This window comes from Acipenser ruthenus, chromosome 5 (assembly GCF_902713425.1).
Source record: "Acipenser ruthenus chromosome 5, fAciRut3.2 maternal haplotype, whole genome shotgun sequence".
NCBI classification, from domain to species: Eukaryota; Metazoa; Chordata; class Actinopteri; order Acipenseriformes; family Acipenseridae; genus Acipenser; species Acipenser ruthenus.
In genome coordinates this window covers 28,551,394-28,565,870 of record NC_081193.1, presented here as the reverse complement: position 1 = coordinate 28,565,870, position 14,477 = coordinate 28,551,394, and the positions used below count along the sequence as shown (strand labels likewise).

Here is a 14,477-nt window from a genome sequence, read left to right as displayed (position 1 = left end):
TGGATGTACATTTGCAACTAAAAGAATAAAATGTTTACACTTTCAATACTGTCAAAAAATCCCTTACACCATTATTTTACTTTAAAATCTTTTCTCATTTCTGTTATATTACTCTGTCTGTCTGTCTGTCTGTCTATTTACCATACATATTCTCTAATATCTTTCCGTCACTTTATTCATTATTTGATGAAGTAAAAAAAGAAGTGATATCTATAACAAATCAATCTAAAAAAACAAGTTAGAAAAACCCAACAGCCATTTAAATTGGTGATATCAAATACAAAATCTCAAGTTAGGCCCTGTCCACACTATGCCTTTAAACCATATTAGTTGCATTTAAGCCGGTTTAAAAGTGCTAAATACGGTTTGCGTCCACACGACGCAGCATTTAATACCGTACTCGAGAACCAGACTCGAGACCCCCTCAGAAAGTAGTCTTGAGTCCGGTTCTAATTAGATCACATCAGGTAGTGCGGTTTATCAGAAGTGTGGACGCTGTAATACCGTACTACATTTTTTTGTGTATCCTCCAATATCCCAAAATGCTTTGTGGTATGTTTGGCGAAATACTCAGAGCAGGCGCCTGAAGGACTTGCTATCAATGTACACTCCGCACTAGGTATTCATTTTTATGCTTCAAAAAATCTGTCACGACATCTCTGTTAAACTAGTGGGGAAAATAACAAAAACACAACGTTAAATTAGGCGACTGCAAAAATGAAATGCAAGTTAAAAGTAGGATCGGGGATGAACAAATTACGTAATTTTTCAGCTCTGTTTGAAATAAAATCAAGAGGACCAGAATTAGGCTCAGGCAAGATATGAAGGAAAAAACAAAGATTGTTTTGTAATTAACAGCTTTTTCTGAGTTTAATAACAAAATCAGCTCAATTTGTTTAAAGGGACTTCACCTGATTAAAAAATAAAACCTGTAAACTTCAAGCCCTACGTGTGTGTGTGTGTGTTCGGATTTACTTTTTCCGCAATACTTGTTATAATTCTTTTTAGCAATATGCACCTCTGTTAATATGGGGCATAACACATTATTTTAAAATAAAATACAGTGCATGGTGGGATACTATTGTATTCATTTCCACTGTTCATTGCGCTGCAGAGAATTGTAACTGAACTATTCTAATGGTATGTGGACGCATTAAGTCTAATTAAACATGAAACGGTACTTCAGTGTGGACACTTTGAGCTGGATTCATTAGAGCGGTTTCGAGTACCGTTCTCGAGATCGGTTATGTAGTGTGGACAGGGCCTTAGGAGAAGCAATTGGGGCAACCTTGTCAAGCATCAAGCAAACAGGCACAATTGAAAAGCACAATTGTTGCTTCCAACTTGGCTTCTTTTTTTGATCGCTCCACTTTACATTGAAATGCTCTTTGTACAACTTCAAGTGGATTGTGACCATTCCCTTATCAGCTCAAAAGTCACATCTGCAACAAAAAAACATTGACAATGCACAACCAAAAAAAGGCTTCAACACCCCAGCCCTGGATCTGCAATGCCTGCCCCATCAACTGTCACTTCCAATACACTTACCTTGCATTCTCATTATCCCTTGCACTCGTTGCCATTATTGGTCTTGTTCATCATCTTCATTGTTGGAAATATACTGCTTCATGCTCTTTGAGGTATTCTTGTATGTGTGGGCTAAATGTCTGTCCATGTGTGCCCTGATCTACCTGTGCCTTACCTCATGTTGTCCGTGTGTCTTCCCAAAGCATACTTGTCTGCGCCTGTGATGACGCCTCTCCCATTCCCTGTCTGTCTTTCTCTCTGTAGTAGTGCTTGTAAGGGTAACCAAGAACACTTCAGTCTGTGTTGAGCACTTTCCTTGGCACATTTGTCTCAGCATCTTTATTCTGGTTACAACCCAGCTGATAAGGGAATGAGCATTTCAATGTAAAGTGGAGTGATAAAAAAAAGAAGCCAAGTTAGAAGCAACAATTGTGTGAACGTTGGGCCCCAGCACCTTTCCAATTGTGCCTATTTGCTTGATGCTTGACAAAGTTGCCCCAATTGCTTCTCCTAACTTGGGATTTTGTGTTTGATATCACCACTTTAAACGGCTGTTGGTTTTTTTAAACTTGTTTTTTTACATTGACATTGTTATAGATCTAGTCTACTAGTATACAGCCACATTTTGAAAGGTATGAAAGAAGATAATTGCTGACACACCAGAAGTACCTTCATCACATACATATAGAAGTACCGGTAAGTATGTATTTGTATAGGGTTTAGACCATGTATTATAAAAATGCTATACTTATCATTTTTTTTTAAAAAAAATAAAAAAAACTTTAAATTGTACAGTGCTTTTCAATTGCCACCATGTGATATTGTATTGCATAAATCATAACTATATTTGGTAAATTAGTTTATTTTATCCATGGTTTCAGCAAATTCAAATTCAGCTAAAGCAAATCTTATGCTAACCCTTGATCAAACACATTAGATCATACATCTCAGTTTAATGATTTATATCAGATTGATTTTTAAGATTCAAAATGATAGAGGGATGTTTCCATAGAAGCTGTGTCTTTGACATTACTGCTAGTACAGTAGGCAACACCGGTAATCAAATTAATTCCTAGTTGTTCCTTCAACAAACAGTCATGAAACCACAGGCTGAGATTTTTGCTTTGCAAGGTGGTAGTAAAAAGCTTTAAATTCTGTGGCAAACTACTGGGCTTCAGAACGAAGGAAACTCCTTTTTACATACCACCAGGGCCGATGCTAGGCAACTTGCTGCCCTAGGCAGAGCCTAGCATGGCACCATTTAATCAGTCAAGTAATGATTATTTTATTTATGTTTTTGATTCAGCTTGTATTGTGCAGTCACTCGGTGTGCTCGTATATAACCTGGTTTCTGTTTTGATTGTACAGACCATGTACAGATTTTAAATTGGGTTTCCCACGGTATATGGGATTTTGAAATGACTTTCATAACTAATAACATCATCATTTTAACTGTAATATGAAATGAAATGAACTGGTTGAAAATTAATGTTTTGGCAAAAGCATTAACATTCCTTTGATATTGCAAATTAGCTTTTTCATGCTTAACAACTATTCTACAGAAGAACACAACGCTATAGAGAAATATCCAACCATTTTAAAATGGTAAGTTGTGGGGCAGATACTAATGTTGGAATAAGCTAAGCAGACTGAAAAGATATAGCTTTTTAACTTACGTAGCACACATTATGCATCACAATTTAACATTAGTCTGTGCCGTCATATTATTTAATGCGTTGGGAAACAAAAGTTGTTCTAAACAGAACTATTTACATCACACTATTGCAACGACGGATGGTGGCGCTCTCTGCTTCCACCTGTTGGCGCAAACAGGCGCTGTGGGTGTTCACGCAGCCAGTTGCTAATTTGTATATAGAAGCGCAAATGATGCTGGGACTGCAGGGTTTTGGGGAAAATGTCTATTGTCTGTTAAATTACTGTTCATTATTGTGTTAATGTTATGGGTTATTGTTGTTGTTATATTGAGTATTCTTATAAAACTAATATGATTGTTTATGTTATTTAGACAAAAGGCATTTAGAGTGTGTCACGCTATATTGAAGCGTGTGCCGTCAGCTGACCTCTTTTTTTTCACACTGCGGACTCACCATGCAGCCACCCAAGAGCTACAGCATCGGAGGACAACGCAGCTCTTGGGCAGCTTACAGGCAAGCCCGCAGGCGCCCGGCCTGACTACAGGGGTCGCTGGTGCGTGGTGAGCCGAGGACACCCTGGCTGACCTAACCCTCCCTCCCCCTGGGCGGCGTGCGGCCAATTGAGCGCCGCCTCCTGGAAGCTCCTGTCCTCGGTCAGCAAAGGAATAGCCTGGACTCGAACTCGCGACGTCGAGACTATAGGGCACATCCTGCACTCCACGTGGAGCGCCTTTACTGGGTGCGCCACTCGAGAGCCCCCCCCCAAAAACAGGACTTTTTAAAGATTTTGAGCAAAATGTCAGCACACCGGGACCTTCGATTTAAAACTGGGACTGCCCTAGCTAAACCGTTCTGGTCACCCTAGTTAAGTCAGTCATAAAGCTATTTTCTCTATAGAACGGCATAATAGATGGAATAAACTCAATTTACTATCGATCACTTCATACGATGCGAAAAAGCGTGTTTGGATAGGATTCTTTAGTGCGATGCCAGTTACCGTGGTGCTAAACGTCACGGGAGCAGGGCTTTGCACATAATGCAGATTCCTTTTTTTTAATTTCTTTTTGTCGCCCCCCTAAATTTGATACCCTAGGTGGCGGCCTAGTTTGCTTAGGCCTTCCTCCGGGCCTGCATAGCACACAAAATGTGAAGGCTTTAACAAAAATGATGTATCAATAAGAAAATAATGCTTTAAAAGGTTCCCAGAATCTAACAAAAAAGCAAAACGGGCATGCGGCTTTATAGTGTACCTTGGAAGGTTAAAGTAGAGCTTTAGGCTATTTTGGAAACCACACATACAGTACATATTGGGGTTTGTCAAACATGGTGCATCGGTACCTCTTGTGCTCTTCAGCCTAAATCTTAAGCGCCATACAAACAAGCTTGCCTGCATGAACACTTACAGACCTGATGTATTGCCTCATTTACAACACACTCATCCTGCACCTCACCTCATCCTGTTTTTTGTGATTAAAAGACCACAAACTTTGACAGTTACGGGCTAAGATAAAGAAACAACCTGCCTACTGTGCATTTCATTTTCATTTATAAGTTTAAAACAAACCCTTGTTAAAATGCTCATTCAATTTACAGTTCTAATATACAAATCTGAAGAAGCTCTACATGAAATTATAGATAAGTACAGCATGTATTATGCACCTGAAGTCTGCCATCAAACTACTAACTGAACCAATGGAGGCTGTAGCGGAAAGATATTGACTGGACAATTAATGTAAATCTGCATACTCCACATAGGTGAAAACAGAATAAGACATACTTACTACTGGTGCAGGGCTTTGATGTTATACTGTTCAGCACATTGAATAAGCGTGCTGCTTCCTTATTGAAATGATATAACGTGTTTCTCATCAATTAAATGCATGCTTGCTTATCAATCAATTGCTATTTCAATATTCTATAAAAAATATTTTCTTTCTGGATTTTTTTTCTTAACAAAATAAAAAGGTGAAGAAAGTACAGTCAGCTATAAATGTACTATAACTATTAAACACTCAATAGTGCTGCATTTAATTTAGTTTATTTTAGTATTTTTAAGTGCACATTTTAGGTATATTGTAAGTAGTAGTGGATAAGCTGTTCAATGTCAAAAAAATGTACACTGCGAAGGTTTTTTTTTTTTTGTTACCATTACCATAGTGATGGAAAGCTATTCCATTTCCATTCTCTTTACTGCTCTCTTCTGTAATTTGTTGACCCTTTTCTATGTCTGCAAGGTACATGTGATGGACTGTTGTGCTGGCACTATCTCATGCTATCTGTAGTTTTGTAGCTTCTCAGTTTGTGGCAAAGGACAGTTTTTGTAGCATTATGCTTGCAAGACAGCGATCACCTTTGAATGGCTAAGGGGCCAGTGCTGGTTGAGTTGTTAAAACCCATTACTCTCATATGTAGACAATATCATTAAACAATGGAAGACATGCTTCTTCAACAGCAAGCAGCTCGTCTCAAGGAAACATTAAGTACTGTATAAGCAGTTCCACTGACTCTCCTGGCCCTGGTTGAAACACAGAGGACATGGCCATTGATTTTTTGTGACATGTGCTGACTATTGCCTATGGAATGAAGGAGTTCCTGGTCTTGTGTAGCTACAGTTACTGACAAGTTTTATAGGTTTTATCCACCTTCAAGCAGACAAAGAGCCCACTGACTGAGGAAAGCTGGCCCCAAAAAACAACAGGATGTGGACAGCTCTTGATTTCTTGAAAATACCTTTTTTTTAAAGCAAACACAAACTAAGAACCACTGCCTGCCAAACTTAGGATGAGAAAACAGCAGGAGGCTCTGTAAAAGGAAACAACATGCTCAACATCCCTAATGATGTAGGTACATCCTGTACACATACCAGAAGAAATAACTAGTTGCTGAATTGTGGCTATAAAATAATTTAAAAAGACTGGTATATTGGCTGTTGATACTGGTGGGGTCCAATCCAAGATGAAAGTAGTCCACCAGCATGGGTTAGCAAAGGAGGTAGCCCTAGGTCCAGTCAAGCAGGGATTGCACAAGTCTCCTAGAATTAGAGATGGCCTTTATGTAACTATCCTTTCCCACCCCCACCAGAGAATAAATAGAGGATAGAACCCCTTACTGAAAGGCATTTGCAGAAGAGTGTTAGTGTGTGTTTTGGTTGAGTGGCAGCAGCAGAAGCAATAGCGATTACACAGGAGTCTAGCTGGCTGCTGAAAAGATAGGTCTTGTAGTGACTTCAATAGGGAGGCTATAGTGGAATCTTGGACTAGAAATCTGGGACAAAGCAGCTGATTTAAAAAAGCTGGGCTTGTCTCCTGGCTCCACTTATCCAGATAACCACATACATAACAGCATTATCACATCTCGTTTTTACTAAACAAGCACATAATTCTCCTCACTATGTTGCTGTAATTTATATTTGTCTGTTGTAGAGGTTACATAAATATTAGAAACCATAGACCATTCATACTGAAATAACTTTCAAAGAGCAATTATTATACAGCATATTGTATCTCATCTTTCTTGTAACATTTATTTGACACTAAAAAGGTCTTCTCTTTGGTTATTGCAATACATGTCCCGAGATAACAACCACTTTCTGGAATCTGAGCAAGTGCTCTTTGCAGGAGTATGTTCATTATGTCTACTCATAATACATGTTTCCACTTATTCCTTAGGTCAGCGTTAAAGTAATTGAGCGTCTCAAGCATTCTCCAGACACTGTAAGTTCCAGTTTTCCCATTTCATAAAGGCTGCATCAAATACAAATTAGGTAGCCGTGTAGTTAACAGAACAGAACATAACAGAACAGAAGAGAGGAGGTAAAGGAGTTTCTTTCTATAGATACAGATGTGTCTTATGTGTATCGTAAATAGTAATCTAATCTTTTTTATTTTTGCTCTTGTCACGTTATGTAACAAATTATTGTACCTACTTTCTAAATCTGCCTCACCACTCCTCCACCTGACAAGCTAACAAAAGTGAAATCAAGCCAAAAGCAAACAAACAGAAAAAATGAAGACACAGAAGCTTTCTATTAATGTATAACAGAAGACTCCACTAACAAAATTAAGTATTCTCCAAAACATAAACATGTTGTGTGGAATTCTATGCAAAACTAGAAGCGTTTTTTTTAGAGAATATTAGGTCTCTTGTTCAAGGCACAACCACATTATGTGCAGTCAAGTGGCCAATCTTAGCCGGGGGAACTAAATATGAAACATGTTCATACCATATCCCTTACGGTTATTTTCTTAATAATTTAATTGTATAACTGTAAATGTTCCAGTTTGTTAAGTTCACACATTTTTTTAAATAAAGTGAGTGCAGAATGACCTACTTTCAGAAAACTAAAAATGTTGCTATTCAAACATTACTTCTTAGCTTTTGGATAATTTAAATTCCCAAAAGAGTATACTGCAGTCTATGGGCCTCATTTACGAAAGGGCACTAAATGTAGCTGTAACGTGCACATTAAAGGGTAGATGTAAGGATATGCGCATTTGATTTGTGGGTGCAAAACTCCCAATGCTGCCATAAATCGTGTTCAGCCGCCGTAAAGTCTGATTTTACCGGCCGCTAAAAATGCCATTGTAAAAGTGAGTAATTATTATTATTATTATTTATTTATTAGCAGGCGTTCTTATCCAGGGTGACTTACAGTTGTTACAAAATATCACATTATAGAATGTCACATTACAGATACGAGCAGTCATAAAGTACAGTAAAATCATTAGAAAATAAGATCAAATTCAAATAAGAGCAAAATAAAGAATACAGTACATAATTACATTTAAGAACAAGTTTGACTAAGAGCAGTTAAACTTATAGTAAAAATATTTGCTTATACAAATAAAGTCCATTAAGAGTATGTAATAAGTATGGTAAATGGATAAGAACAATTTCAAATAATTACAAAAATCAAGTACAAGATGCAGAAAATAGTTATAATTAAGAGCAGTCGTAGAACACAACAAAGTATGGAGCAGTTTAGTGCAAGTGCAAGCTGATGCAAGTACTGATACAATTGGGTGCTGTATAGTCCAGTATAGACGAGAGTTGTGAGGTTTACAGATGCTGTCTGAACAGGTGTGTCTTGAGGAGGCGCCAGAGGTGGTCAGGGACTGAGCAGTCCTCATATCCGTGGGTAGGTCGTTCCAACACTGAGGGGCAAGGGTAGAGAAGGAGTGGGCTCTGGAAGCGGGGGAGCAGAGGGGGCCAGAGGAGGTGTAGTAAGAAACGATAGTCTGGAGATAAGAGGGAGCAGAAAGGTCGAGACAGCGGTAGGCGAGTACAAGAGTTTTGAATTGGATGCGATCAGCGATAGGGAGCCAGTGGAGGGAGCGGAGCAGCGGTACCGCCACTCCGTTACAGTGTTATATAGTAGCAAAACATTAACCTACACATTATTTAAAGTCTGTTTCTAAAGAAGGCATGAAAAGGGCCTGACTACCGGGAATCATAAAAAATGTTACATTCATTATGTTACACGGATAAAATGTCTTCAGTGTCTTGTTACACAGTTTTTAATCTAAAGATTAACACTAGACTGCAATAAAATGACATTGTAACTGCACTTTCACACTAGACTGAAATAATCATTGTAACTGCAGTTTAACACAGCACTGTAGTAAAATTCCATTGGAACTGCAGTCTAACTTCCACTGCAGTGCAGTCCAATTGTTCCTGCAGTTTAACAATAAATGAAGATTGTATTATAAATGTTTCATTAATAAATGATAATTAAGGAGGTTTTTATGGACAAAACATAAGAGGCATTTTGAGACCTTGTGAAATGAACCTTATGTCTTGTCCATTAAAACCTGTTTAAACTGACATAGAGGGCTATTACATTACGTTAAGTCACTTATGTTGTCTAGTGTGATTCCACCTTAAGAGACACTCATTTCTTACCTTACAATTATGCATCAATTATGCTATGTAGCTACAAACTATCAACATTGTTTTACTATTTTGCTAGAGGTTGCACTCTTTGCATTAAAATGTCTATTAAAATGTGGTCAAATGCAGCAGTCATGTATGGAACACCTCCACAGAAGTGGTGTAGTTTATAATGAAAATAAATAGTCTCCTCAAAAAGCAAGGAAATTCATTGCAAAAAACTATGTTCATGCAGCAGTTAGGGTTGAACTCATCGCCACAAAAGCGAGGAAATGTGGCGTTAGGGTTTTCTACCTTAACTCGCCATTTCCACCCCCACAAGCAGCCAAAGGAACCAGACAACACAAGCAACCACAGACTGCCATCATCAGGCAAGACATAGAACATGCAACCCTTTCCAGATGACACAAGAGACATCCATCATCATGGTCCACCAGTGCTGTAGCAATGGATATCCATGTACACGTCAACACAAACACACCCACTTCAGGCTGCAGAACCTAACTGCTGAATTAACATCGTTTTTTGCAATGAAAGAAAAAAAATGTGTATATATTTAAGAAGCGAGTCAATCAGAGTCTGTTTCTGTCTGAAATATAATACAGGTCATACTTGCAAAACAGTAATCAACGTTTTAATTTTCTTTCATGATTCAATCCTAGTTTTTGTTAAATGGAATGCAAAAAAGGAGAAATAAAACAGTGAGTATTTTTTTCATTGTACAACGCCCCCTTTTTCACGTTATTACTTTTTGAAAACGTGTCTGTGGCCACTTTGTTTATTGCGAAGACACAACAATGGCAGGGATTATTTTAAAAAATGTGTTGTCTACTTTGTTTTTACTTGAAATACACACAAGATTTAACTACTGTATTGCTTTTTTTTGCTTTGTAGTTAATTCACAAGGGTAAAGTAAGGCCTTTTTTACTTCTGGGATATTTTTCAACTTTAATACAGTGTTACATATAATGGCTTTGATAACATTTTGAAAAAAGAACTAATATCCGAACGAATATCTAAATCTTGAACGAACATGAAAATTCCAGGGCTAATATATATATATATATATATATATATATATATATATATATATATATATATATATATATATAGCGTGCTACCTTTTAGAATCATCTTATTTTATTAAACACCATTACTGCTATATATATATATATATATATATAGCAGTAGTGGTGTTTAATAAAATAAGATGATTGTAAAAAGTAGCAAGAACATTCAAGGATTCTAGGACAGTTACTGTATCTTTGATACATTATAATTGCCATATCATTAAAAAGTAGAACACGAGATGCAAATTGCTTGTGCTGTCATCCACCCACAACGACATTTCACTGAAGAAAAAAGGAATCCCTTTTTCATTAGACTTTCAGAGTGGAAGCTGGCTGCACATTCTTTATTGGCATATTTTTTATCCCTGGAATGCTTTTTTTTTCAACATCTAAAATACTGTAATTAAAAACGAAAAGATGACAACCTTATAACTTGAAGTTTGTTTGTTATCAAACTATGTTTAGTGTTTATCACACTGTACCAGCCATTCACCTTAAATGTCTTATATATTTCTTCTTTTTTTCAAATAAGGACCACGATAAACACAAATAATTATAAAAATAATGGGACATGTTTACTAACCACCATGGATCACCGTGGTCATATGCAATGTCTGTCAATTCTTAAGATTAAAATAAAAAATAAGTGGACAGAAATAAGTGTTTGTTTACTTTGAAACGGCCAATGCATTAGAATTTTGATATTCAATAAGCATCTTCACGCACAAGTAGCAGTGAGACCTCAATACAGTTGCCTTCAATTTACACTGTCTTTATAGGAACAAACTGTCAGTCTGTGATGGAGCAGAATGTAGAAGAAAACTAACATGATGCTCACTCTCCATACTATAAAAGGTGTGTGTGCATGTAATGGGTATTGTATTGAAATATAAACCATGCAATGTAGACTCCTATGGCCATGAACGTAAGGGTCACTAGCTACAGTAGGCAGAGGCAACAAATGGGTTGGCGTTTAACTGATTTAAACTTACATTTTAGTCATCTGGAGCAAAGAGTGAAAAGGATGAATGTGTACCCCAGTGAAGTTCTTTTTATGAAATAGCTTTTTATAAATGTAGTGCTCCCTTGTTCTTTCAAGGGTCGATAAATTCAGTTACTATACTTTACTGCTAAATCACCTCTCCGTGGCTGCTTATTCAAGATGCCTCTTTGATTCATTTGTGGCTTTACTGGCTGGTAAGAGCAAAAGATCACGAATGCCTCGTTTACACTGCCTGGCACTACAGGCTTCGGCTGCCCACAGCTAGCCGGCGAAATCAAAAGAGAGTTTCAGTGCATCAAAGGTCACTAGGGGATTGTGGGATCGTATTGTTTTTTTGTTTTAAAGAAACCAGCGATAGCAAATACATTTAACCACAGGCTTATTACAAATAAAAAGGAATCTGGTTAAAAAGGAGAACACAGCCAAACAAACAACCAGGTTTTGTCATTGTGTTTATCATGAATAATAAACAAGGCAATACGACTTCATAATTTTGTCTTCTGGATGATGAACATTGCTTAATTTAACAAAGCTCTCTGCTTTAGGTGAATAAAATAAAGCTTAAAGAAAAAAATAAAGAAAATGTCATATGTGTGTGTCACAAGGCTGGCTGAGTGGTGACACGTCAGACCCGGAAGACACAGACAGACATAGTGAGGTTGGTGAAGCTGAGCACTTGGTTGTGCTCAGCATTTAATAAACAAAATAAGCAAACACAAAAACAGGACACGGCACTTCACGCCAAAATAAAAAGACAAACAAAACGTACTAACACACAAAACAAGTGGACGAACGTTTAAACAAGTACCGTGCTGGCACTTCCAGCACGCTGTAGCAATTGTTATTTACTTTATTTCTCTTCAGTTCTCCTCCTCTCTACACCCGTTCTCCACTCATGAACACCCAACCCCGAGTGAATGAAATGTGCATCTATTTATACTGTTGTGCTGGGATTCAATTACTAATTAATTATTCACTTAAATCCCAGCACGTGAATTAATTATGTGCAACCTCGTGTGTGCATATTACTTACTTTAAATGCATGTGCAGTGATGTGCAATCCCGTGCCTAAATACAATTATACATTTTTAAATACACGTAAAACACAGACCTGTTTATATCCCGTGTACCAATGACTATACACCAACATTAACACACCACACGCAACATACAACACAGAAATGCACACAGGGGCGGAGCACATTGCCACAGTGTGCTTCACCTATGATATGAAAGAATATTAGCCACAATGGTAGCAATTTTCTTGTTGGTTTCTTCTCTACATGCACCTCCTGGCTATGTGCTGACACACTTGCTTTGCAGCCAGTTTGGCTACATTGAGTATGAGATACAAAATCTGACCAGATAGCCGTGCTCAGCCGCTGGAAACACCAGGCAGTGGAAACAGGGCATTAGTACTGATGGTGATAAAGCTTTTATTTTACGCTATAGGTATATTCTTTGGTAATAAGCTATATATTGTAGCAGAGCAGGGGCCCTGCAAGTATATATATGTGTGTATAGTGGCAGGGAAAAGGTTAAAAGCCTCCCTGCCAGCCTAAATTGTATTATTGTTTAATTGTAGTATTAGTTAATGGTTTAATTATTATTTGGTAATTGTTTAATTGTTATTGTTTTGGCAGTTGGCCTCATTATTGTAAATTAGAGCCAGCTGCCTATATCTGTTTCTATATATTTTCTAATATATCCTGGTCTTTCATTCTTAAATGACAGCCATGTACTAAATGTAAGCTGTCTAAAATAGTTTGAAATGCTAATGCTAACTAGTGTTGGTGTTTGAGTATGAATAATCAAAAAATGGAAAACATAGGACAGAATACATGTCAATAAATAGCCATTATCATAGAGACAGGGCTTACAACTGTAACAACCAGAATTAGAACCTACTGTACCTTTGGATACTGTTGTACGGGAATCAGTATTCTTTCTGACAATTTAATGTTTTTGTTACTGATGACATCGAGGTATTTCTTCTCCTCATCTTCCTTTTTGGCTTCATCCCCTTCGTATTTGTCAATTTCTGTAAAGAATAAACAAAAATTAAGGAAACAACATATTCTCTTTTTTATGTTGTTTGCAAGGTGAACAGTTTAAAAACATAGCAAAATGGGAAGTTACCTACTGAGAGTCCAAGGCAAACCTTGGCAGCACAAAGCTTATAGCAGAATATTATCTGGGAAATACTGGTGTAATACAAAAAACGTGATACAGACAATACAGTCTTCAACCTTATAAATCTGCGTTGCATTACAACTTAATGAAATGTTCTGTTTTGCTCAATAACGTTTAGAAAGCTTACAAGGTTTTCAGGCAGGAAATCTATAGTACAAGTGTCTGGTACATTCATTGGTTAATCTACAGGCCTATTACCAGCAAGTTCCAATTAACCTATAAGGTGTGTGTGTGTATATATATATATATATATATATATATATATATACCTATTTTGCAAACTCAGTCTTGCCATGCTTTCAAATGACCACCTCCTCCCCAGCCACCATCACCTCACTCCCAGCCTTCTCCTGAACGGAGGGGGGGGGGGGGGGGGGGGGGGGGGGGGGAGTATACAATGCTCCTCTGCCTAATACTTTTTTGATCACCGGATTGAACACGTTGCATAGATTTATTATTTTACTTTTTTTTTTTTTTAGCAGGCGGCACCGAGATGCTCCAAGGGATGAGGCTGTGCTCCAACTATTTTTATTTTTATTTTTAATCACCCATTGTTGGGTTCAATGTTTTTTGGAAATGTGTAAGATTTTGTATTATAATAAGGGTGGTTATTTAACGCAAGATTGTCCTGACTGATTTTTTTTTTTGTTATGTTAAAAAGATTGGTTCCAGGCCTTACATTATTAGAAGTAATTAGGGATGATCGATGATGAATTTAAAAATAAATATATTTTCTCACTGTAACATGCCCCATAATCCGGTAAGATGTATCCATGCCTCAGAGTTACAAAATGCTTTTAATTTTACTTGCTTACTTATACAGTATTTATTGATGCCACTTTCACGAGCAAGAATTCCCTTTGTTATTACAGTGTCTTTATCTGTGGAAACTGTGAATCTGCCAACATACTGCATGTCAAGGTCATAATACTTTTATTTTTTTGCTGTTTTAATTGGGATTGTTACAATAGCAACAGGCAAACATAAGGTAGCCAGTCGTGGTGCTATGTTTATCCTGTTAAAAAATAAAGAAATCTGGACCGCAAGAACCTTGAAAAAAGGTATGTTGATGCTTCTGGGTTTGTATAACTGGAGGTGATTGTCAAAGAATAGAAAGAAAGACAATATCCTGGATCC

General features: G+C 37.3%; 1 protein-coding gene across 6 annotated transcripts in view; it reads right to left on the bottom strand.

The window, feature by feature from the left end:
• Positions 1–14,477, bottom strand: part of LOC117402636 (KH domain-containing, RNA-binding, signal transduction-associated protein 2-like) — a 172,147-nt gene that overhangs the window by 106,907 nt on the left and 50,763 nt on the right. For all 6 annotated transcript variants that reach the window (XR_004544476.3, XR_004544477.3, XR_004544478.3 and 3 more), the window contains exon 2: positions 13,061–13,188. Coding sequence is in view for 3 of the 6 variants with exons in the window: in XM_034003976.3 (XP_033859867.1) it covers positions 13,061–13,188 (128 nt within the window). In the remaining 3 variants the exon portion in view is untranslated. The remainder of the gene's footprint in view (positions 1–13,060; positions 13,189–14,477) is intronic.